At 39.6% G+C, this 25216-nt stretch overlaps 2 protein-coding genes across 7 annotated transcripts; one reads left to right on the top strand and one right to left on the bottom strand.

Annotated features, from left to right (window-relative positions):
* The first annotated feature begins 451 nt into the window (after positions 1–451).
* On the top strand, positions 452–1792 carry LOC123738319 (B-cell receptor CD22-like). The gene is made up of 3 exons (XM_045713384.1): positions 452–758; positions 976–1066; positions 1741–1792. The coding sequence occupies exons 1-3, from the start codon at positions 452–454 to the stop codon at positions 1790–1792; spliced, it is 450 nt and encodes a 149-aa protein (XP_045569340.1).
* Positions 1793–12794: 11002 nt separating this feature from the next.
* On the bottom strand, positions 12795–24011 carry LOC106591342 (B-cell receptor CD22). Of its 6 annotated transcripts, none has more exons than XM_014182567.2 (16): positions 23928–24011; positions 23254–23331; positions 22630–22977; positions 20818–21036; positions 20334–20678; positions 19992–20222; positions 19542–19757; positions 19061–19402; positions 18734–18949; positions 18311–18577; positions 17805–18068; positions 17435–17698; positions 17178–17268; positions 17022–17076; positions 16705–16940; positions 12795–15616 (listed from the first exon to the last, which is right to left on the bottom strand). In XM_014182567.2, exons 2-16 carry the CDS (start codon positions 23306–23308, stop codon positions 15535–15537), a joined length of 3231 nt encoding a protein of 1076 aa, XP_014038042.2. In that variant the 5' UTR covers positions 23309–23331; positions 23928–24011; the 3' UTR covers positions 12795–15534. The 6 variants fall into 6 exon arrangements, with proteins under 6 accessions (XP_014038042.2, XP_045569331.1, XP_045569332.1 ...); XM_045713375.1 differs by having other exon boundaries at positions 18371–18577; XM_045713376.1 differs by having other exon boundaries at positions 17805–18029; positions 18542–18577.
* Positions 24012–25216: the final 1205 nt, after the last annotated feature.

Raw genomic sequence — 25216 nt, 5'->3', positions numbered from 1 at the left:
GTGAGGATGCAGGGAACTACTCCTGTGCTGTAGAAGGCTTTGAGAGAATCCTCTCTCCAGAAGAGACTCTCACTGTCAGATGTGATTACATGGGGTGTTGATATATCTAAAGTGAAAGTCATTGATATCATCTCTCTAATACATGGTTCTACATGTCAGTGTAATATACTAATCTATACTAATTTACATCATCTCTCTAATACATGGTTCATCATGTCAGTGTAATATACTAATCTATTCTAATTTACATCATCTCTCTAATACATGGTTCTACATGTCAGTGAAATATACTAATCTATACTAATTTACATCATCTCTCTAATACATGGTTCTATATGTCAGTGTAATATACTAATCTATACTAATTTACATCATCTCTCTAATACATGGTTCTACATGTCAGTGTAATATACTAATATATACTAATTTACATAATCTCTTGGTGCCTTACATGTTATATGAGTTGTTACTTTTTCTGTCATCTTCAACACCAAATGGTCCAAGGAAAACCTCAGTGTCAGTCAGTCCCTCTGGTGAAATAGTGGAGGGCAGTTCAGTGACTCTGACCTGCAGCAGTGATGCCAACCCACCTGTGGACAAATACACCTGGTACAAGAAGAATGTAACCTCACCAAAAGCATCAGGACAGAGTTACAGCATCACTAACATCAGCTCTGAGGACAGAGGAGAATACTACTGTGAGACCCAGAATGGAAGAGGATCTATGAACTCTACAGCTCTGATGATCATTGTAGCAGGTAAAGTTATATCTTCAATACTTCAATACAAAATGTTCAATAAGAAATGATGTTTCAAGGTAATCTTCTCATAGTTTGCCTTATTACACTTTGGTTTATACCTATACATAGTCTTATATATACAAGTATTGCATTAATGCATTAATGTCCTGTATTGCTGTATATTCATTTTCACTTCATAATAACATGTACTCATAACATCCATTTGATCTTTTAGGGAAACAGACCTCAGTTGTGACTGCAGCTGTAGGAATCATAGTGGTTGTTCTGGTTCTCATACTCTGTTCCTCTGGCTTCATGTGGTTCAGGTGGGTGAAGAAGGGAAAATTGATGTTTGTATTATTCTTTCACCTTAGCACTCTGATTTGTTATGAACTTAATTCATTCATAAATGTATTTATTACTGCTAAACTGTATTAGCAACATATCAACTTCCACTAGACGTCAGTAGAGAGCAGAACTCACTCTGTCCCTCATTACAGGAGATCCACAGGAGGAAGTGATGCCACAGCAGACACACAGGTGATGCTATCAGTTACACCAGGACCTGGTGTACCTTACCTCTCTCTCTCTCTCTCTCCACAGTGTGTCCGTCCTGACTGTAACAGTGACATGTACACAGCTCTGAACATGAGGACCAGGTCACCAGATTATGACACCCTGGCAGTAAGTGTGTGTGTGTATATGTGTATATGTGTATGTGTATGTGTATGTGTGAGTGTGAGTGTGAGTGTGAGTGTGAGTGTGTGAGTGAGTGAGTGAGTGAGTGAGTGAGTGAGTGAGTGAGTGAGTGAGTGAGTGAGTGAGTGAGTGAGTGAGTGTGTGAGTGTGTGTGTGTGTGTGTGTGTGTGTGTGTGTGTGTGTGTGTGTGTGTGTGTGTGTGTGTGTGTGTGTGTGTGTGTGTCCATAAACATTTTAGTGGGAGTGTAAATTGCTAATTCAGTATCTTCTTTCAGAATGTGAGGGGACCCTCCCACTGAAGAGAATCACCACAGAAGCTGGACCGAAGAGAATCACCACAGAAGCTGGACTGAAGAGAACCACCACAGAATCTGGACTGAAGAGAATCACCACCGAATCTGGACTGAAGAGAAGCACCACAGAATCTGGACTGAAGAGAAGCACCACAGAAGCTGGACTGAAGAGAAGCACCACAGAAGCTGGACTGAAGAGCTACTGTTCCAATCCAAAGCCAGGCCTCACACCTCTATTCTCTTGCTATTACATCTAGATGGTTTTCCAGACCATGAACTTTAGCTTTTGAGTAAATGCTGGAATATATTTTTTATTTTCTCATTATGATAATTATGTATATTGATGTTAAATGGGATGGGTTATGCTTCTGCTTTTTTTCAATGGGATTTTTCAATTTCCATACTAATCTGTTTACTAGCTATAGTTTAAGATTATATTTCTGATCTTATTCAATGGAATTTTGCTGTTTAGGGATTTATAACATTAATAGTCCTACTTTCCTCACCAACTAATATAGATAATATTGATAACAGCTTTTTAATATTTTTAGATCTTGGGCCAAGTTTCTCCTGATGTGGTTAGTGATGATTTACTTTGTATTGCTGTCAGACATTATTGTGCATTTTATATTTCATATTACATGATACTATATTGTTTTTTTTATTTAAAAACATGTAATCAGTACATTACATACATTTGCAGTTTTTTACATTTTATATTAATTATAATTGTATATTACGTAATGCTATATTGTTCAGTGTCATTGTTCAGTGTCATGATATCACTTGTTTTGTCATCACATTTTTCATAACTACGTATTTTATATATGTTAAATAAATGTCAATACAGTATAAGTATCACGTTGTAAATAACATCAAAATTTAAGACAATAAATACATAGAATATTTCAACTAATAATACATTGATTCATAACTATTTCCACTCAGCTCTTGTTTCTTGTATTTCTGCCTATTAGACACATGATGGCGGCATTGAACCACATAACCATGAGTGGTTAGGCCAGCGTTTCCTCAACTCAGTCCTGGGGACCCCAAGTGGTGCACATTTAGGTTTTTACTCTAGCACTACATAGCCGATTCAAACGATACAATCTTGATGACTAGTTGATTACACACACACACAGAGGCAGTGTTACTTAGTTGTCTTACTAACCTCAGAAATATTATTTATATTTACTGAAATGACAATGTTTAACCCTTTGTGTGCTCCTCCAGTGAAGGGTATTCAGCTGTATAAGCACGGCCAGTATTTCTTTTCACTAAAGCAGCTGTTTTGCAATGAAGGTCTACAACAGCACCATGGTGTAGCTGGAGGACAGCTAGTTTTCGTCCTCCTCTGGGTACAATGACTTCAATACAAAACCTAGGAGGCTCATGGTTCTCAACCCCTTCCATAGACTTACACAGTAATTATGACAACTTCCGGAGGACGTCCTCCAACCTATCAGAGCTCTTGCAGCATGAACTGACATGTTGTCTGACCAATCAAAGTATCAGATATTTAATCTAGTTCTGAAAGCATAAGCTACAGCTAGATAGCACTGCAGTGCATAAAATGTGGTGAATAGTTGACTCAAAGAGAAAGTCAATAGATGAACAGTTCTGAATAAATTCAATTCTTTAAAAATGAAGGAGAATCAAGAGAGAGTGGGAGAGAGCTAGCAAACTCTATTTTGTTGTATTTTTTCACTTTCACTTACTTAGCCAGCATCTAATGCAGCTAGCTAGTTTAGCCTACTCAAATAACCGTCTCAAACAGAGAGGGATGGTATGTTAGCTAGTTGGCTATGGCTATCCAACACTGGAACTCTTCCAAGTCAAGGTAAACCTTTGGTTTTATTAATTTATTGCCATGTGGGCCCACCGGTGTAACTGCTAAACTGCTTGCTGACTGTACACTGTACTGCATGATTGTAGCATGTTTACTAACGCATTAGTTCTAGTAGCTATGTTGACAATACATTAGCTAATATGGTAACAATGATGTAGGCTGTGTGTAGCGTTAGCAGTCATGATATGAAGGTTTGGCTTGGAAAGGTTTTTTCTCCTGCTCACAGACAGCTGATGTGTTGTGCACTGAAGTCCACAAGTGAAGGGGTGAGAGGAGTGTAGTGCAGAGATGCGAGAAGGAGTTCCACAATGGGCAATGTGATCATGTTGTTTCTATGTGTCTGCTTTGAAAGTGAACTGTGTTTGAATGTGATCAGAGGTGTATTCATTCCACGGATTCTGTTGAAAAACGTTATTTAAACGAAAGCAAACAGAACAAAATGGGGATAAATATACCTGAATTTGTCGAAGAGAAATTCTTGTTTGCAACTGTTGGACGAATGATTACATCCTAGATCAGCTAGATGCAGGCCAGAGTGTGCAAGGCAGTATTGAATGTGTCACTGTCTGTCACCTTGATTACTACAATTTCTCTCGACCTGTGCACCTACGTTGTAAACTTTCATTCATAGGCTAGGTTGTAACAACCACATGATGGCTATAGGGAACATTAGAGTATCATGACATGTAGTAGCTAAAAAATACCGATGTTACATTGAGCTGGGTGAATGGAATCTGAATGACAGTCATCCAAAATGCTGTGATAGAAATAAGGCCATGCTCATAAAAATATTGCATCCTCCCTCATCTTAAATCTGTCTGTCTGTCTGTCTGTCTGTCTGTCTGTCTGTCTGTCTGTCTGTCTGTCTGTCTGTCTGTCTGTCTGTCTGTCTGTCTGTCTGTCTGTCTGTCTGTCTGTCTGTCTGTCTGTCTGTCTGTCTGTCTGTCTGTCTGTCTGTCTGTCTGTCTGTCCATACCCTGCCATAGTATTGACAGGCTGCACTACCATGCCCCACCACAGGGACATTGTATATACAGACTGCACTACCAGACCCCACCACAGGAATCCAGTGGTGGGCCTCTCCTCCCCTCAGGACTCCAGTGGTGGACCTCTCCTTCCCTCTGGACTCCAGTGGTGGACCTCTCCTTCCCTCTGGACTCCAGTGGTGGACCTCTCCTCTCCTCAGGACTCCTTTTGGTGAGTATGTTTAATTCTGGTTATTCCACAGTACCGTAATTTCTGAACTATAAGCCGCAACTTTTTTCCCACGCTTTGAACCTCGCGGCTTAAACAATGACGCGGCTAATATATGGATTTTTCCCGCTTAAAATTTTTTTTGAAAGGAGATGACTTCAGTGGTTTCAGTGCACAGGAGGAGGAAGGTAGTGACCAATGACTTTCTTGGTAGGCTACTGTTTACTGAATTTTTTTTTGTTGTTGTTACAAGCCGTGTTTCGTTAAAGCCTATTTATTTTTGTTACAAGCCATGTTTCGTTAAAGCCTATTTATTTTTGTTACAAGCCGTGTTTCGTTAAAGCCTGTGTAAAGTTAATTTGTTTCAATGTACCGGTAGGCACCTGCGGCTTATTTATGTTAAAAATAATATATATTTTTTAATTCAGTGGGTGCGGCTTATATTCAGGTGCGCTCAATAGTCTGGAAATTACGGTATATATTCCTACAGTTATAGGTTCTATAGGCTGTCTCAAATAGCACCCTGTTCCTATATGCATTGTATTTTGACTGTGGTCACCTCCCTCCCTTCCTCTCCTACATTCTGTACTGTAGTTGTGGGGATGTAGAATTAGAATGTAGAACTCTGATACTCTCTATGTTCTGTACTGTAGTTGTGGGTAGATAGAGAGTATCAGAGTTCTACATTGTAATTCTTTATTTTGTACTGTAGATGAGGGGAGATAGAGTATCAACGTTCTACATTCTAAATCTAGGTTATGTACTGTAGTTGTGAGGAAAGAGAGAGTATCAAATCAAATCAAATCAAATGTATTTATATAGCCCTTCGTACATCAGCTGATATCTCAAAGTGCTGTACAGAAACCCAGCCTAAAACCCCAAACAGCAAGCAATGCATGTGAAAGAAGCACGGTGGCTAGGAAAAACTCCCTAGGAAAAACTCCCTAGAAAGACCAAAAACCTAGGAAGAAACCTAGAGAGGAACCAGGCTATGAGGGGTGGCCAGTCCTCTTCTGGCTGTGCCGGGTGGATATTATAACAGAACATGGTCAAGATGTTAAAATGTTCATAAATGACCAGCATGGTCAAATAATAATATTCATAGTAGTTGTCGAGGGTGCAACAAACACGTCCGGTGAACAGGTCAGGGTTCCAGGCAGAACAGTTGAAACTGGAGCAGCAGCACGGCCAGGTGGACTGGGAACAGCAAGGAGTCATCATGCCAGGTAGTCCTGAGGCATGGTCCTAGGGCTCAGGTCCTCCGAGAAAAAGAAAGAAAGAGAGAAAGAGAGAATTAGAGAGAGCATATTTAAATTCACACAGGACACCGGATAAGACAAGAGAAATACTCCAGATGTAACAGACTGACCCTAGCCCCCCGACACATAAACTACTGCAGCATAAATGCTGAAGGCTGAGACAGGAGGGATCAGAAGACACTGTGGCCCCATCCGATGACACCCCCGGACAGGTCCAAACAGGCAGGATATAACCCCACCCACTTTGCCAAAGCACAGCCCCCACACCACTAGAGGGATGTCTCCAACCACCAACTTACCGTCCTAAGACAAGGCCGAGTATAGCCCACAAAGATCTCCACCACGGCACAACCCAAGACCACGTCAGTGACTCACCCCACTCAAGTGACGCACCCCTCCCATGGCCGGCATGGAAGAACACCAGTAAGCCAGTGACTCAGCCCCTGTAATAGGGTTAGAGGCAGAGAATCCCAGTGGAGAGAGGGGAGTTCAACAAGAGAGATGATGTGCCTTTGTCAACTTCAAGAATCCCAATGTGTCCACTTGCACCTTGGAAAGGCTAAAGGTGAGTGGTGGGATGAAACATAATGCTGTCATATGCATTGAACTATGTGAGATGTGCTATCAATTTTTTAGCTTGAAAAGGAGTGTGTAGTTTTGGGACCATGCTATTGGTTCCATTGTATGCTTAGGAATGTGCTATTGGTTATATTGTACTTTTGGGACTATGCTATTGGTTCCATTGCACTTTTAGGACAATCTTTATTTAACCTTTATTTCACCAGGCAAGTCAATTAAGAACAAATTCTTATTTACAATGGCGGCCTGGCAAGAGGCAAAAGGTCTCCTGTGGGGACGGGGGCTTAAAATAAGTCAATGCAAACTAGTGACATGGGCTGACAACTAGAAACAGCTACATGTCTCAATAACCTGTTAATCTATTTAACCTTTGAACTCCTCCAATGGAGGACATTCCAAAGATCAAGGTGCTGAATAATGAATAGGACTTTTTTCCATGTTTGGTTCTAATTTTCGCTAGTGTTAGCATAACACAAGATTGAGATCTGAGTTTGTATGTGTTCTCATTTCCTGCTAGAAGAGGATATATAAAGTGGTCGTTTTCCTTAACCTGTTGAGGACAGACGTTCCGCTAGCGGAACCCCTAGAAAACAGCCAATGGCATCGCACGGCGCGAATACAAAACCAACTAAAATACCAAAATTCTATTTTCTCAAACAATCAACTATTTTACACCATTTTAATCTAATCTAATCTAATCTAATCACATCTAATCACATTTAATCTAATCACATTGTCCGATTTCAAAAAGGCTTTACAGTGAAAGCAAAACATTAGATTATGTTAGGAGAGTACATAGACATAAATAATCACACAGCCATTTTCCAAGCAAGCATATATGTCACATAAACCCAAACCACAGCTAAATGCAGCACTAACCTTTGATGATCTTCATCAGATGACACTCCTAGGACATTATGTTATACAATACATGCATGTTTTGTTCAATCAAGTTCATATGTATATCAAAAACAGCTTTTTACATTAGCATGTGATGTTCAGAACTAGCATACTGTCATGACGTTGGCCTCTTTGAGTACAGGGAGGACAGTTGACCCCCTCCCCCTTGCACCATCCCCCAACCTACCTTCCCCCACCCAGTCCCTGTGTGTAGGAGTGGTAAAATTCCAGGAGAATCTCTTGCCACATGGCCCATAGAGAGACACAGGAAATTCTTCCAACTCACAGAATTGGGGAGCCAAGCGACATTTGTGTTCTGGAGAAGGTATGGAAGATTGGTGAAGAATCCAGCTACGAACTGGTCCGCTTGGTACAATTTTGTGATACTCAGAAGAGACAATATAGCCATATTACCATAACACAGTTTATATAATAGCCTCAGCCTTGAGACTTGCATCCACATGGTTGTATAGAATGTATTAATAAGGATAAAGCTATTTGTAATACATTGAGATGCTATGTACTGATGTTAATGTGATAGAATTGTATTTCTGTACCAAGCTTAACCTGTTGGGGCTAGGGGGCAGTATTTGCACGGCTGGATAAAAAAATGTACCCGATTTAATCTGGTTACTAATCCTACCCAGTAACTAGAATATGCATATACTTATTATATATGGATAGAAAACACCCTAAAGTTTCTAAAACTGTTTGAATGGTGTCTGTGAGTATAACAGAACTCATTTGGCAGGCAAAACCCTGAGACATTTTCTGACAGGAAGTGGATACCTGATGTGTTGTATTACCTTTAAACCTATGCCATTGAAAAACACAGGGGCTGAGGAATATTTTGGCACTTCCTATTGCTTCCACTAGATGTCACCAGCCTGATGTCAAGAGCCATGGAACGGTGATGGCCGATTAGACTCTGGCGCGCGAGTTCATGTTGGGTACCCTCGTTCCAATACGTTATAAAAGAGAATGCATTCGTCCACCTTGAATATTATTCATGTTCTGGTTAACCTCTCTAGGCTAGGCGGGACGAATTCGTCCCACCTACGTAACAGCCACTGCTATCCTGTGGCGCGATTTTCAAAACCTTAAAAATCCTATTACTTCAATTTCTCAAACATATGACTATTTTACAGCCATTTAAAGACAAGACTCTCGTTTAATCTAACCACACTGTCCGATTTCAAAAAGGCTTTACAACGAAAGCAAAACATTAGATTATGTCAGCAGAGTACCAAGCCAGAAATAATCAGACACCCATTTTTCAAGCCAGCATATAATGTCACCAAAACCCAGAAGACAGCTAAATGCAGCACTCACCTTTGATGATCTTCATCAGATGACAACCCTAGGACATTATGTTATACAATACATGCATGTTTTGTTCAATCAAGTTCATATTTATATCAAAAACCAGCTTTTTACATTAGCATGTGACGTTCAGAACTAGCATACCCCCGCAAACTTCCGGGGAATTCGCTAACATTTTACTAAATTACTCACGATAAACGTTCACAAAAAGCATAACAATTATTTTAAGAATTATAGATACAGACCTCCTCTATGCACTTCGATATGTCCGATTTTAAAATAGCTTTTTGGTGAAAGCACATTTTGCAATATTCTAAGTACATAGCCCAGGCATCACGGGCTCGCTATTTAGACACCCGGCAAGTTTAGCACTCACCATAATCATATTTACTATTATAAAAGTTTGATTACCTTTTGTTGTCTTCGTCAGAATACACACCCAGGACTGCTACTTCAATAACAAATGTTGGTTTGGTCCAAAATAATCCATCGTTATATCCGAATAGCGGCGTTTTGTTCGTGCGTTCCAGACACTATCCGAAATAGTAAAGAAGTGTCGCGCGCATGGCGCAATTCGTGACAGTAAAATTCTAAGTATTCCATTACCGTACTTCGAAGCATGTCAACCGCTGTTTAAAATCAATTTTTACGACATTTTTCTCGTAGAAAAGCGATAATATTCTGACAGGGAATCTCCTTTTCGGCAAACAGAGGAAAAAATCCCAAAGGCGGGGGCGGTCGGGGTCACGCGCATAAGCCAGTGTCCCTTGATCGGCCACTTGAGAAAGGCGATAATGTGTTTCAGCCTGGGGCTGGAATGACGACATTCTGTTTTTTCCCGGGCTCTGAGCGCCTATGGACGACGTGGGAAGTGTCACGTTAGAGCAGAGATCCTTAGTAAATGATAGAGATGGAAAACAAGTTCAAGAAATGGTCAGACAGGCCACTTCCTGTAAAGGAATCTCTCAGGTTTTGACCTGCCATTTGAGTTCTGTTATACTCACAGACACCATTCAAACAGTTTTAGAAAATTTAGGGTGTTTTCTATCCATATGTAATAAGTATATGCATATTCTAGTTACTGGGTAGGAGTGGTAACCAGATTAAATCGGGTATGTTTTTTATCCAGCCGTGTCAATACTGCCCCCTATCCTAAACAGGTTAAAAAAGGCACTAATGATTTATGCTATACAACGTTTGAGATGTTTGAACGAACGTAAATATATTTTTTCCCCTCGTTCATGACGAGAAGTCCGGCTGGCTTAGATCATGTGCTAACAACACGGAGCTTTTTGGATATAAATGATGAGCTTTTTTGAACAAAACTACATTCGTTATGGACCTGGGATTCCTGGAAGTGACATCTGATGAAGAGAATCAAAGGTAATGGATTATTTACATAGTATTTTCGATTTTAGATCTCTCCAACATGGCCTTTGTCTGTATAGCAAAGCATATTTTTCTGGGCGCAGTGCTCAGATTATTGCAAAGTGTGATTTCCCAGTAAGGTTATTTTTAAATCTGGCAAGTTGATTGCGTTCAAGAGATGTAAATCTATAATTCTTTAAATGACAATATAATATTTTACCAATGTTTTCTAATTTTAATTATTTAATTTGTGGTGCTGACTTGACTGCCGGTTATTGGAGGGAAACGATTTCCTCAACATCAATGCCATAGTAAAACGCTGTTTTTGGATATAAATATGAACTTGATAGAACTAAAAATGCATGCATTGTCTAACATAATGTCCTAGGAGTGTCATCTGATGGAGATTGTAAAAGGTTAGTGCATCATTTTAGCTGGTTTTATGGTTTTGGTGACCCTGTCTTTGAATTGACAAAACATTACACACAGCTATTGTCAATGTACTCTCCTAACATAATCTAACTTTATGCTTTCGCCGTAAAACCTTTTTGAAATCGGACAACGTGGTTAGATTAAGGAGATGTTTATCTTTCAAATGGTGTAAGATAGTTGTATGTTTGAAAAATTTGAATTTTGACATTTATTTGGTTTCAAATTTGCCGCTCTTGAAATGCACCTGCTGTTGATAGGGTGCACCACGGGTGGCACGCTAGCGTCCCACATAGCCCCAAGAAGTTAGTGAATTCCTCCGGAAGTATGCTAGTTCTGAACGTCACATGCTAATGTAAAAAGCTGTTTTTTGATATAAATATGAACTTGATTGAACAAAACATGCATGTATTGTATAACATAATGTCCTAGGGTTGTCATCTGATGAAGATCATCAAAGGTTAGTGCTGCATTTAGCTGTCTTCTGGGTTTTTGTGACATTATATGCTAGCTTGAAAAATGGGTGTCTGATTATTTCTGGCTTGGTACTCTGCTGACATAATCTAATGTTTTGCTTTCACTGTAAAGCCTTTTTGAAATCTGACAGTGTGGTTAGATAAAGGAGAGTCTTGTCTTTAAAATGCTGTGAAATAGTCATATGTTTGAAAAATTGAAGTTTTTGTATTTTTGAGGAATTTGTAATTCGCGCCACGCCTATCATTGGATATTGGAGCAGGTGTTCCGCTAGCGGAACGCCTAGATGTAAGAGGATAAATCAGGCAATAATCTCACCGCCTGGTCTGAACTTGTTAACTGTGAGATATATTATTATCAGTCAACGAACGTTGCAGAATGTTCCATCTCTCAATGTTCTGGAATGGAATCCCCTGGCTGACGGAATTACCCACAACCCTCCAAACATCCATATTGTGTCCTATTCACCTCATTATCTCTGGAAATATGGGCGGGGTCTGTTTATGTTTTTTTGTGGGTGACTTCTGGTTAAGTACTTCCGGCCAATAGTTGGGAGCTAGTTAACTAACTCAGTATCGCTTCTCACAACTTTACAAACATAAAATGGTCATTTTATGGGTAAGGGGTTGCCACGGTAATTGGCAGAAATGGAAGCTGTTCATGGAGCACGAGTGTTTGACCCCCAAACTTTTTTGAGGAGCCAGTGCAGTTGTGAGGCGCCTTTTGATTTGCAGCCACCTCCTAAGGACGAGGAGTCTCTTCGGCTTTGGCTCAAAGCATTGAAAAGATGCTGTAAAGAGGTCAATGGAACTCGACCGAAACAATCGAATTGCCATGGAAACGCTTGAGGGAAAGATCCCAAATCTCCTCATTGCCCCCCAGCAAAATGAACCTATATTTAGGCTTTTATTTACAGTATAGAGGATGTGTACTATGTTGTGGTAAAAATCAGAGTTTAACACTTGTATGGATGTCAACCATTGGAGGTTGGTGGCACCTTAGTTGGGGAGGACGGGCTCGTGGTAATGGCTGAAGAGGTATAGTTGGAATGGTATCAAATGCATCAAACACATGGTTTCCATGTGATTGATGCCATTCCAATTGCTCCGTTCCAGCCTTTATTATGAGCCGTCCTCCCCTCAGCAGCCTCCTGTGATGTCAACCCCAATGTTCAGGTCATTGTCACCAACTAACTACATTACAGTTAAAAACTACTTTGACTACACCACTGATTTCTGTATGCTAGCTATGCTACCAGCTTATATGAAGGTGAGTTAGCATTTATCAGTCACTCCTTCTAAACCTGAAAAGGGACAACTTCTAAATTATGCAGCAAAGACAGCCAAATATATTCAAATCAAACTTTAGTTGCCACATTGTGGGCCTGTTTACAATACATAAATCACGGCGGATTGATGAATATCCACTTTGTTATATCAGATATGTTTAATGTGCACCAATCCGGCGTCCCTCTTATATCCCCCCACGGTCTGTGTTCCATTGACCTCTTTACAGCATCTATAGTGTATGCATGATGTGTTTAAAAATGACAATAAGTAATATTTAATGTAACTGGTTGTGTGTGTACTGTAGGTGCTGGACATTGCTCCTTCTGAAGGTGTCTGTGTATATTTTGTACTGACATGATGATATGATGATGGAAGTGAATAAACCACTATTGCTATGCAAACCAATGTAAATGTTTTATTTGTAGTTACTGTATGTACAGTACAAAAGGTGTGATTTTGAAAGCTACTTTGAAGTTACTGTTCTAACAAGGTGAAAACAATGACAATGAAGTTTAATCTGAACAGTTTATTAAACACAATCCACACTTGATAGTTTCCAGTATTTTGTGTTTTTATAAAAGCGACAAGAGACATTGCATCAGGACACTGAGGCAAAATATTACCATAACTTTGTCATAAAACCAATAATAAATGTATATGAACATACCAAGTAAACATATATTATGTATCATCTAACATTATAACGTAATAGAATAGTACAGTACTGTATACTGTAATAGAATAGTGCAGTACTGTATAATGTAACAGAATAGTACAGGACTGTATAATGTAACAGAATAGTACAGGACTGTAGAATGTAATAGAATAGTACAGGACTGTATAATGTAATAGAATAGTACAGGACTGTAGAATGTAATAGAATAGTACAATACTGTATAATGTAATAGAATAGTACAGTACTGTATAATGTAATAGAATAGTACAGTACTGTATAACGTAATAGAATAGTACAGTACTGTATACTGTAATAGAATAGTACTGTATACTATAATAGAATAGTACTGTATACTGTATAATGTAACAGAATAGTACAGGACTGTAGAATGTAATAGAATAGTACAGTACTGTATAATGTAATAGAATAATACAGTACTGTATACTGTAATAGAATAGTGCAGTACTGTATAATGTAACAGAATAGTACAGGACTGTAGAATGTAATAGAATAGTACAGTACTGTACAATGTAACAGAATAGTACAGGACTGTATAATGTAATAGAATAGTACAGTACTGTATACTGTAATAGAATAGTACAGTACTGTATAACATAATAGAATAGTACAGTACTGTATAATGTAATAGAATAGTACAGTACTGTATACTGTAATAGAATAGTACTGTATACTGTAATAGAATAGTACTGTATACTGTATAATGTAATAGAATAGTACAGGACTGTATAATGTAACAGAATAGTACAGGACTGTAGAATGTAATAGAATAGTACAGTACTGTACAATGTAACAGAATAGTACAGGACTGTAGAATGTAATCGGTCGGCTGGCCAAACTGAGCAATCCCGTCTTGGAGCTCTACACAAAATTCCTTCGACCTCATGGCTTGGTTTTTGCTCTGACATGCACGATCAACTGTGGGACCTTATAGACAGGTGTGGGCCTTTCCAAATCATGTCAAATCAATTGAATTTACCACAGGTGGACTCCAGTCAAGTTGTAGAAAGGGCTTTGGTCAGGGAGGTGCTGAAGAACCCGATGGACACTCGGACAGAGCTCCAGAGTTCCTCTGTGGACCTTCCAGAAGGACAACCATCTCTGCAGCACTCCACCAATCAGGGCTTTATGGTATAGTGGACAGATGGAAGCCACTCCTCAGTAAAAAGCACATAACAGCGCGCTTGGAGTTTGCCAAAAAGCACCCAAAGGACTCTCAGACCATGAGAAACAAGATTCTCAGGTCTGATGAAATCAAGATTGAACTTTTTGGCTTAAATGCCAAGCGTCACGTCTGGAGGAAACCTGGCACCATCCCTACGGGGAAGCATGGTGGTGGCAGCATCATCCTGTTGGTATGTTTTCAGCAGCAGAGACTGGGAGACTAGTTAGGATCGAGAGAAAGATGAACGGAGCAAAGTACTGAGAAATTCTTGATGAAAAATTTCAATAGAAGAAGCCAATTAGGAAGTTTAGTCCAGATACTGTCATCTTTCAACAGTGGAATGATCAGAAATGGAATCAGATGACTCGTGTTCAAAAAATTGATCAGAAATACAGTGTAGACATTGTTAATGTTGTAAATGACTATTGTAGTTGGAATCGGCAGATTTTGTTATGGAATATCTACATAGGTGTACAGAGGCCTATTATTGCAACCATCACTCCTGTGTTCCAATGGCACGTTGTGTTAGCTAATCCAAGTTTAGGCTAATTGATCATTAGAAAACCCTTTTGCAATTAGTAGCACAGCTGAAAACTGTTGTTCTGATTAAAGAAGCAATAAAACTGGCCTTCTTTAGACTAGTTGAGTATCTGGAGCATCAGCATTTGTGAGTTCTATTACAGGCTTAAAATGGCCAGAAACAAAGGACAATCTTTTGAAACTCATCAGTCTATTCTTGTTCTGAAAAATGAAGGCTATTCCATGCGAGAAATTGCCAAGAAACTGAAGATCTCGTACAATGCTGTGTCCTACTCCTTTCACAGAACAGTGCAAACTGGCTCTAACCAGAATAGAAAGAGGAGTGGGAGGCCCCGGTGCACAACTGAGGAAGCATTGTTTATAAGACAAAACTGACCCTGGATCAGCAGTACAACTAAGTTTGAATAGTCCTGTGTGGCTCAGTTGGTAGAGCATGCTGCATGGTTTCCATTCCCAATGGGGCCACCGCCATGAAAAATGTATTCACACATGATTATAAGTCGCTTTGGATGAAAGCATTTTCTAAATGGCATATCTTATGATACATTATTATAACACTTAGTTTGGCTATACAGGTCCAGATATACAGGGTTTCTGTCAAACTTGTTGTGTTCAGGTCTTCTTGGTTCTGGGTTTGTTGTGTTCAGGTCTTCTTGGTTCTGGGTTTGTAATATTCAGGTCTTCTTGCATATGGATTTGTTGTGTTCAGGTCTTCTTGGTTCTGGGTTTGTAATGTTCAGGTCTTCTTGGTTCTGGGTTTGTTGACTGTACTGTAGAGAACATAGGAGTCCTCGTCAGCTGTTTGTGCTGCCGTGGGTCTGAAGAGAGAGAAACAGAAATTAAACAGAATCTGCATCCCCAAAAAAACCTTCTTATACTCTTTACAGTGCATTACTTTGACCAAGGCCTACATGGTTCTGGTGAAAGGTAGTACACTAAATAAGGAATAGGGCTCCATTTGGAACACAGAACAGTTCCTCAAAACCAGCACTCTCTCATTATAGACATAGGAATTGTCTTGAGATTTCCATTGCTGGTTTTGTAGTTTAAGGAAATGCCATCACTAGTGGCCACTAGGGGTAAACTATTTCACTTATTAATGACATCATGGTCTTCTCGTCCAATAAGCAGCAGCATATGAATGAGCTGTAATCAAGAATTTAGCTTCTTTACAACCAAATCTAAAAAAAAGGATATGTAAAAGATATGTTATAGAAGGGTCACAATATTTTTTGGCGATTTCATTCGTTTGTGAGAAACTCCAACCAGCGATTCACTTCCTCATCCTCATTGTTCAGGAAGTGGGCTCCAAAAACACCCCAAAACATCCTATATGAAACAAAAAAAGCTCTAAGTAGTCTATATAGTGATGCATGTCTTTAGATGTTGTTCACATGAAATTGTGACATTCTGAACTTAATCCGCAACGTTATGTTCCATGTTGTTGAGACTTGAACGATGCCTCTCGTCCGTTCTAGCAGCCGGCTACACAGAGAATAGAACAGTTGGACGGGGAAATAGCACAAGTCACACAAAATGGAATATAACGTTGTGGATAACGTTTGGAATGACACAATTTCATGTGTACAACTGCAACATCTAAAGACCTGCATCACTATACTGAGGGCTTTCTGTTTCTAAAAGACAGTATTATGGTGTTTTTGGAGCAGTTCATCTTTTTCAGAGCCTCCGTACTGCACAACGAGGATGAGGAAGTGAATTTCTGGATGGGGTAAGTTTCTCTAAAACAAGTGAAATCACAAAAAGTTTTTCTGGACCTTTCTATAACATGGCATTTAGATACAAAATAGAAATTTGGTTGTAAAAAGCATATTTCTCCTTTAATGTGGTGTATTCACAACGTTCTAGAATTGACTCTGTTGCTGCAATGGCAGAATATGCTCACCGGTTAGCATAACTGGGGCAGTTGAATTTCACAGCATCGTACTGGACATCCTCGTCCTGTTTCTGGGGTTGATGCAGCTGGACAGTGGAGTACAGAGGCACTTCCTGGATTTTGAAGCGAGAGAAGTGGACGCTGGCGTAGTGAACGTCATCCTGGACGACGGTGGCTGCTGTCTGTGTTGCAGTAGGGGCCATGGCCATGCCTGAGATGTTGTCATACACTGGACTAGAGTCTCCCTGATGGGAAGAGGACAGACAACATGATGAGTAGAAATGTTCCACAAAGCGATACATATAATCTGATTGTAACAGACTCACCTGTACATTCTCTGATGTGTCTCTTGTTTCAGAGATGGATTTGGAGGACTTCTTCCTGGTTTGTACATTCATACATGTATTATTGAAAGAATCAATGAACAAAATAAGTTAATAAAAAAGTGTTAGAGTGAAATAATCTTTAAAATAATCACTCACCTGAACCACATGAGTCCAGAGAGACAGAGGATGAGAACCAGAACAACCACTATGATTCCTACAGCTGCATTCATAACTGAGGTCTGTTTCCCTATAATAAAATATGGATGATATGAGTACAATAGTACAATATTTGTTAACTGATCTAATCTCAAAGTATATATAATTCTAAAACAAAGTATGATAAGCCAAAGTAGAATTATTAATATCAGATTTAAATGTAATTTTGTATTGAAGTATTGAAGATGAAGGTTCACCTGGTAAACTGATCATCAGAGCTGTAGAGTTCATAGATCCTCTTCCATTCCAGGCCTCACAGTGGTAATGTCCATTGTCCTTAGACTTGAACTTACTTATGTTGTACATCTGTCCAAATCCATTTTGAAAAGTCTTATTTTGAAAGTACCAGGTGTATTTGTCCACAGGTGGGTTGGCATCACTGCTGCAGGTCAGAGTCACTGAACTGCCCTCCACTATTTCACCAGAGGGACTGACTGACACTGAGGTGTTCTTTGGGCCATCTGGTGAACAATATGTTACAACAGTGTTTTAAATAGTGTTTTACTTGTTATTGAAATATGAATTTAAATGTGATCCTCTGATCAAAAGATGGTTAGGTGTACTAACACTGAACGTCCACAGACACAGAAGAAGAGTTGAGATGTCCATATTTATTCTCAGCCCCACAGTAGTATTCTCCTCTGTCCTCAGAGCTGATGGTTGTGAAATTGTATGTCTTTTCAGATCCTGTCAGTGAAGCTCCATTCTTCTTGTACCAGGTGTATTTATCCACAGGTGGGTTGGCATCACTGCTGCAGGTCAGAGTCACTGAACTGCCCTCCACTATTTCACCAGAGGTACTTACTGACACTGAGGTGCTCTTTGGGTCATCTGGTAAAGGAGCATTTGTCAGAGGGGTAGGACAGTAGTATATTTACGACAGTAGTATATTTACAAATTATATGTCATGTCAAAATAAATGATCTGTTAATATCAGAGAACTATCTAAAACTCTAACTTACACAAAACGTTAATAAATACAAATTTGGAGATGTTATGCTTTAGGACTAATGCATTTAATTACAATTGTTTTGCAACCTTATCATTCAAACACTGAGCTGTACTTCACTCACATTTCACATCCATGTTTATGGTGCTAGACCTGTCTGTCCCCATCTCATTCTGGGCCTCACAGTAGTACTCTCCACTGTCAGATGACTGGATTTGATTGAAGACATGCTGTGGTCCTGTCATACTCTGATAGTCACCTCCATTCTTCTTGTACCACCAGGTGTAACTCTGCACAGGTGGGTTGGCATCACTGCTGCAGGTCAGAGTCACTGAACTGCCCTCCACTATTTCACCAGAGGGACTGACTGACACTGTGGTCTTTGGTTTATCTGATGTAAAAGACCAAACATTTTATCAAATTCATATTAACAATAGTAAAAATATATATTTTTGTTCTGTAATGATTGATAAAGTAAGACCTTTCTCTTTTGCCTGAATGCATGATACTTGCTGAGTAGAATACTGTATTATTGCACTGTACTCACACACTGCAGGAGAGCTGAGACCATTGTGGCCTTTTACAGCACAGTAGTAACTGTCTGCATCCTCACTGCTGATGGAGTACATGGGGGAGGAGTTATCTTGTACATTCTGTCCATTCTTGTACCAGATGTAGGTGGGGTTGTCAGTCAGAGTACAGGTGGTGCTACAGGTCAGTGTCTTCTGTCCCTCTGCAGCAGGAGTCACCTTCACCTGCAGACCTGAAACAATATGTATAAAACCACATACACCTCTGTGTTAACAGGATGGTTCATTTATTTTCTCCTGTAATTCAATATGATTTACAGTTGTATCATACAGTGTAGTATTACCTGTGACAGACAGAGTTGTTCCTGGGAAACTATGACCCCATTCAAAGTAGTATGTTTTAAAAGTGAAGCGATACTCAGCTGAGTCCTCCTCTCTCAGATCTGAGATTCTCAGGGTGAAGGGACCTTCATTTCTCAATGTCTTTTTGTCAGTGTACTTCACACGACCTGTATACCCTGGGTCTGTGGTTAGGTCTTCAAGGGTCGACTTATCACTTCTAAACCAGAATGATGATGTGGTGGAATAACCAACATAAGTACAGGATATGTCCACTGTTGACCCCTTCAAGACACAGATTCTCCTTTTGGTGTAAGTCACTCTGTTGCAGCTCTGACCCTGAACACCTGAAACACAGTGACATAACAAGAGGACAACTAGATTGTATTCTCAGTTCTATCTAGAAATACTAGAAATTCTCATAGTGAAACAAACACACACACAGGTTAAACAGTATTTTCAATGATTAATTAAATAAACACTCACACACTGCAGGAGAGTGGAGATACTCTTGGCCTTTTACAGCACAGGAGTAGCTGTCTACAGCATTAGGGTAGACTGAATAGGGGGAAGTGTTGTCAGTTACTATCTGTCCGTTCTTGTACCAGATGTAGGTGGGGTTACCAGTCAGAACACAGGTGGTGCTACAGGTCAGTGTCTTATACTTTGAATACTGTTGAGGAGTCACCTTTACCTGAAAACCTGAATTAAAGGGGAGTAAAAACAGAGAATATCGTTTAGAACGAATGATTCATTTCATGACTCTTCAAAACTGTATAATGTGCTGTGCAGTGTTACCTGTGACAGTCAGAGTACATACATCTATGACATTGTCTGTAATTTCTATGTAATGATGAATATTGAAGTATTACCCTTCTCATTGACTTTAAATGATTGATACTTCCTAAGTAGAATACTAGTTTCATTCATACTCACAAACTACAGGAGAGTGGAGACCCTCATGACCTTCAACAGCACAGGAGTAAATGTTCACAGAAGAATCCCAGACCACCAGCATATTACTAGAGTATTGTTGGGAAGTGGGCTCATCTAGACGTTGCCCGTTCTTGTACCAGATGTAGGTGGGGTTGTCAGTCAGAGTACAGGTGGTGGTACAGGTCAGTGTCTTCTGTCCCTCTGCAGCAGGAGTCACCTTCACCTGCAGACCTGAAACAATATGTATAAAACCACATACACCTCTGTGTTAACAGGATGGTTCATTTATTTTCTCCTGTAATTCAATATGATATACAGTTGTATCAAAAACTGCAGTATTACCTGTGACAGACAGAGTTGTTCCTGGGAAACTATGACCCCATTCAAAGTTTTTTGTTTTAAAAGTGAAGCGATACTCAGCTGAGTCCTCCTCTATCAGATCTGTGATTCTCAGGATGGAGGGACCTTCATTTCTCCATGTCTCTTTGTCAGTGTACTTCACACGACCTGCATACCCTGGGTCTCTGGGTAGGTCCTCAGGGGTCGACTTATCACTTCTAAACCAGAATGATGATTTGGTGGAATAATAACCAACATAAGTACAGGATATGTCCACTGTTGACCCCTTCAAGACACAGATTATCCTCTTGGTGTAAGTCACTCTGTTGCAGCTCTGACCCTGAACACCTGAAACACAGTGACATAACAAGAGGTCAACTGGATTATATTCTCAGTTCTTTCTAGAAATACTAAAAGTTCTCATAGTCAAACCAACACACACACAGGTTAAACAGTATTTTCAATGATTAATTAAATAAACACTCACACACTGCCGGAGAGTGGAGATCCTCATGGCCTTTAACAGCACAGGAGTAACTCTCTGTTTCAGAAGTCCGGACAGTGTATTGTTGGGAAGTGGGCCAATAAAGAGACTGTCCATTCTTGTACCAGATGTAGGTGGGGTTACCAGTCAGAGTACAGGTGGTGCTACAGGTCAGTGTCTTCGACGTTGCCGACCGTGTTGGAGTCACCTTCACCTGCAGAGCTGGAGTAGATAAACACATTAAAACCCTGAATCACCTGTTCTATAGTTTAGTCACATGTGTCATGACGTTGGCCTGTGGGTAAGTTTTATGACCCCCCCATAAATACCTTTCTCCCTTCCCCTCTCTTTCTGACTCTACTGAAGGACTGTTGAATAGCTTTGTTAAATATAGAGAGTCTGGGAACGTCAAACAAATGGGGGAAAGGAATCATATTTTGGTAATAAATCCAGTTGGAAATATGCTTTGGAACTTAATGAGTATGGATGTCAGTTCGGTTGCCATCTGAGACATTATGACTGATGACAGGACGACATAAACTGTACCTGGGAAAGTATACACCCTCTAGTTATCAGAGTCACATGGAATTGTTAAGCAATTGAAATGTTTGATATTGAAATTGTTTGTTAGGAGATTACATTTAATTTTAGCTTCCAAATGAGAGAATTGGGTTTTCATAAGAAAGTGCCCTGCTTAATCAATGGCCCGCCCCTGTGAAGAGAAAGGGGTTATAAACGATGAAACACACCCTCCTCCCCTCGCCACTATATAAGACAATGACACAATGTAACCAGGGTTCCACTACGTGAGGTCTACAGCCTCTATGTTATAAGGACACACATGTCAAGTACAGAACTAAGCCAACCTCGGCATGAGCTTTGGTGGCGAATGGTATGAACTTTGAGCTTATTCACTACAGAAGTGATACTTCCTAGCCGTTGAGTTAGCAGCGGCCGCTGTAGACGTGGGCTAGGAAAGGACGGACGACGGATCCAGTCTAACAAACAGACGAAGATACCACCACGTATCCACTTTACCACCATTGACATTCTTCCGAGGACAGGAAGATCTGTTGGCCAACCCGGCCAGCATCTACGACCAATCTACCGAAGCGCAGCTCAGAGTAAATATTTATTGCATTTTCCTTTTCCAAATGGGCGGTAATTTAGAATGCATAAGATAATGTATTTACGATAGCATAGCTGCTGTTGCTTTGTTCCTAAGTCTTCCCGCTCTTTCATTTAAGCCAACCCCTTCCTTTGTGTAACAAACGTCGGCTCCGTCCACCAGGGACGTTTTCTGTATGACATCATTTGTATTCTGTGTATATGTAATTCTGTGTGATTAGTTTAGGTATTTAGTAAATAAATAATTAAACCCAATTTTGTATTGCTGATTCAACTTGTTAGCCAGGGTTCGTGAAGCTAACCAAGAATTTACAACTTTCATTATGAGACTGAAAATAAGATGATTAAGATGACGGCTATCGATGTAAAATATTACTAAGTATTTTAAGAGTTTATTCGGAAGATAACGGCTCTATAAACGTTCTTCCGTGGTGCCCCGACTTTCTAGTTAATTACATTTACATGATTAGCTTAATCAGGTAATATTAATTACAGAGAAAGGATTTTATAGAATAGCATGTCATATCAATTAATCCGGCATAGCCAAAGACACGACACATGATGCAAGACATTCTCAAACACATTTAATTCTTAAATCTGTTTCATATATACAAATCCAATTTCTTGACCTAAATGGACAGTAGATATTAATTGAACAGACTAGCAGTATATAGAATGTTACTGTACCTGTTGCAGACAGAGTGACTCCAGGATCGCCATAATATCTCCCTCCAGTCTGATCTGTTATAAATCTGAACTTGTACGTAGCTGAGTCACTCTCTCTCAGGTCTGTGATTCTCAGGGTGTGACCATTCTTCTTATCCCCATGATACTCCAGACGACCTGCATTCTCTGGGTCCTGACCTATATCTTCAGGTTCTACACCAGTCTCCATTTTAGTGAACCAGAAGGTTGTTGTGACTGTATAACTACTGGGATATGTGTAAGAGCAGGTCAGCTCCACTGTTGACCCCTCCAAGGTACAGATACTCTGAGTGGTGTAGGTCACACTCCAGCCATTCTGCCCCAGTACCACTGAAACACAGTCACACAACACAATGGTATCAGAATGAAGACAAGGTCTGTTGGCTCACACTGAAGGTAGGGTTTGACCACACTTTGTTCCTGTAGTTGCTGAGTGTGAATGGAAACCACAGATAAGCATCACTCAGTGAGGTGTGAAAGATAACTATTTAAGTGAAGTGGAGACTCCAAACAGAACACACCAGAATAACATTATGATTCTTAACCTTTTATAAATGTCTGTAGATTGATAAACAGAGCAACTAAAAGATAAGAATGAGACCATACCTGCTACAGGCCAGAGAAAGACCACCAACACACTTCCTTGTGTTCTCAAGGCCATTGTTGCATCTCCCACCCTGCAGTCTCAGAAACATAAACAACAACTCACTCTATAGCTGGTGAATAACTACATACAAACCATCAGGGGCAGCAGGTTGGGCTCTAGTCAAAAGTAGTGCACACTATAGGGAATATGGTGTCATTTGGGATGCAGTATAACAACACATCATCATCACAGCCTTGAGTGGATGGTGTGTAAATAACATCATCATAATAGTTTGGTAATATGGAGTGTGTCAGCGGTATCGGCAGGTAGCATAGTGGGTAAGAACGTTGTGCCAGGAGCTGAAACATTACTGGTTCAAATCCCCAACCTGGCAAGCTGAAAAAATCTGCAAATTTGAGCAAGGCAGTTACCACCAGCTTGAATGATAGCTTCTATTCCCAAGCTGTGAGGATAAACAGAAAGTCACACTTACCTTTTATATCATCATTATATGATAGTGTCTGTATTCACAAAGTGTCTCAGAGTAGGATCTAGGATTAGTTTCCCATTTAGATCATATTTATATGGACCAGGAGGACCTGATCCTAGATCAGCACTCCAAGTCTGAGACCCTTGAGTACATGACTTGTGGCTAAAAACAAAAACTATATTTCAAGATATCAAGAGTACTTACAGACTGAAGGGGAGAGGTCTCGTACAGTGAGTCAACTGACTGGTAGTGAGTGGGAACTGCTAGTAAGTGTGTGTTCTGTGGTTGATACATATTTATAGTAGTCAGAACACAAGTAGCTGATGCAGAACTGTCCTTTCCTTCCTCTTTATGTCATTAACATGCATGACTACCAGAACAACATGTCAGAATAGTGTTGACTATAGCCTGCTATTTGGAATGTTTATAATATCTTAGAATGTGTTTACTATAGCCTACTATATGGAATGTTTATAATATCTTAGAATGTGTTTACTATAGCCTACTATTTAGAATGTTTATAATATCTTAGAATGTGTTTACTATAGCCTACTATATGGAATGTTTATAATATCTTAGAATGTGTTTACTATAGTCTACTATATGGAATGTTTATAATATCTTAGAATGTGTTTACTATAGCCTACTATTTAGAATGTTTATAATATCTTAGAATGTGTTTACTATAGCCTACTATATGGAATGTTTATTATATCTTAGAATGTGTTTACTATAGCCTACTATATGGAATGTTTATAATATCTTAGAATGTGTTGACTATAGCCTACTATTTAGAATGTTTATAATATCTTAGAATGTGTTGACTATAGCCTACTATTTGGAATGTTTATAATATCTTAGAATGTGTTTACTATAGCCTACTATTTGGAATTTTTGTAATATCTTAGAATGTGTTTACTATAGCCTACTATTTGGAATGTTTATAATATTTTAGAATGTGTTTACTATAGCCTACAATTTAGAATGTTTATCATATCTTAGAATGTGTTGCCTTGCCCCTCTCAGTTCTACATGGACAAGGTCAAAGGTCTATATATATTTTTATTTTTATATATCTAAGCCTTATTTTACCAGGTAAGTTGCCTGAGAACACATTCTCTTTTACAGCAACAACCTGGGGAATATTTAAAAGAGGGATGAATGAGCCAATTCAAATCTGGGGATGATTAGGTGGCATGAGGGCCAGATTGTGAATTTTAGCAGTGGACACCAGGGTTAACACCCCTACTCTTACAATAATTGCCATGGGATCTTTAGGACAGCCGTTTAACATCCCATCCAAAAGACAGCACCCTACACAGGACAACGTCCCCAATCACTACCATGGGGAATTGGGATGTATATTTTTTAAAACCACACAAACACTGATGTTTGTAGCAATACAAAATGCCACTGTCATTCTGTAACACTGACCTTGTCCCAAATGACACCCTAATCCCTTTATAGTGCACTATCTTTGACCAGAGCCCTAT

Source organism: Salmo salar, unplaced genomic scaffold (assembly GCF_905237065.1).
Source record: "Salmo salar unplaced genomic scaffold, Ssal_v3.1, whole genome shotgun sequence".
In the NCBI taxonomy this organism is placed as follows: domain Eukaryota; kingdom Metazoa; phylum Chordata; class Actinopteri; order Salmoniformes; family Salmonidae; genus Salmo; species Salmo salar.
This window is presented reverse-complemented; position numbering and strand designations above follow the sequence as displayed.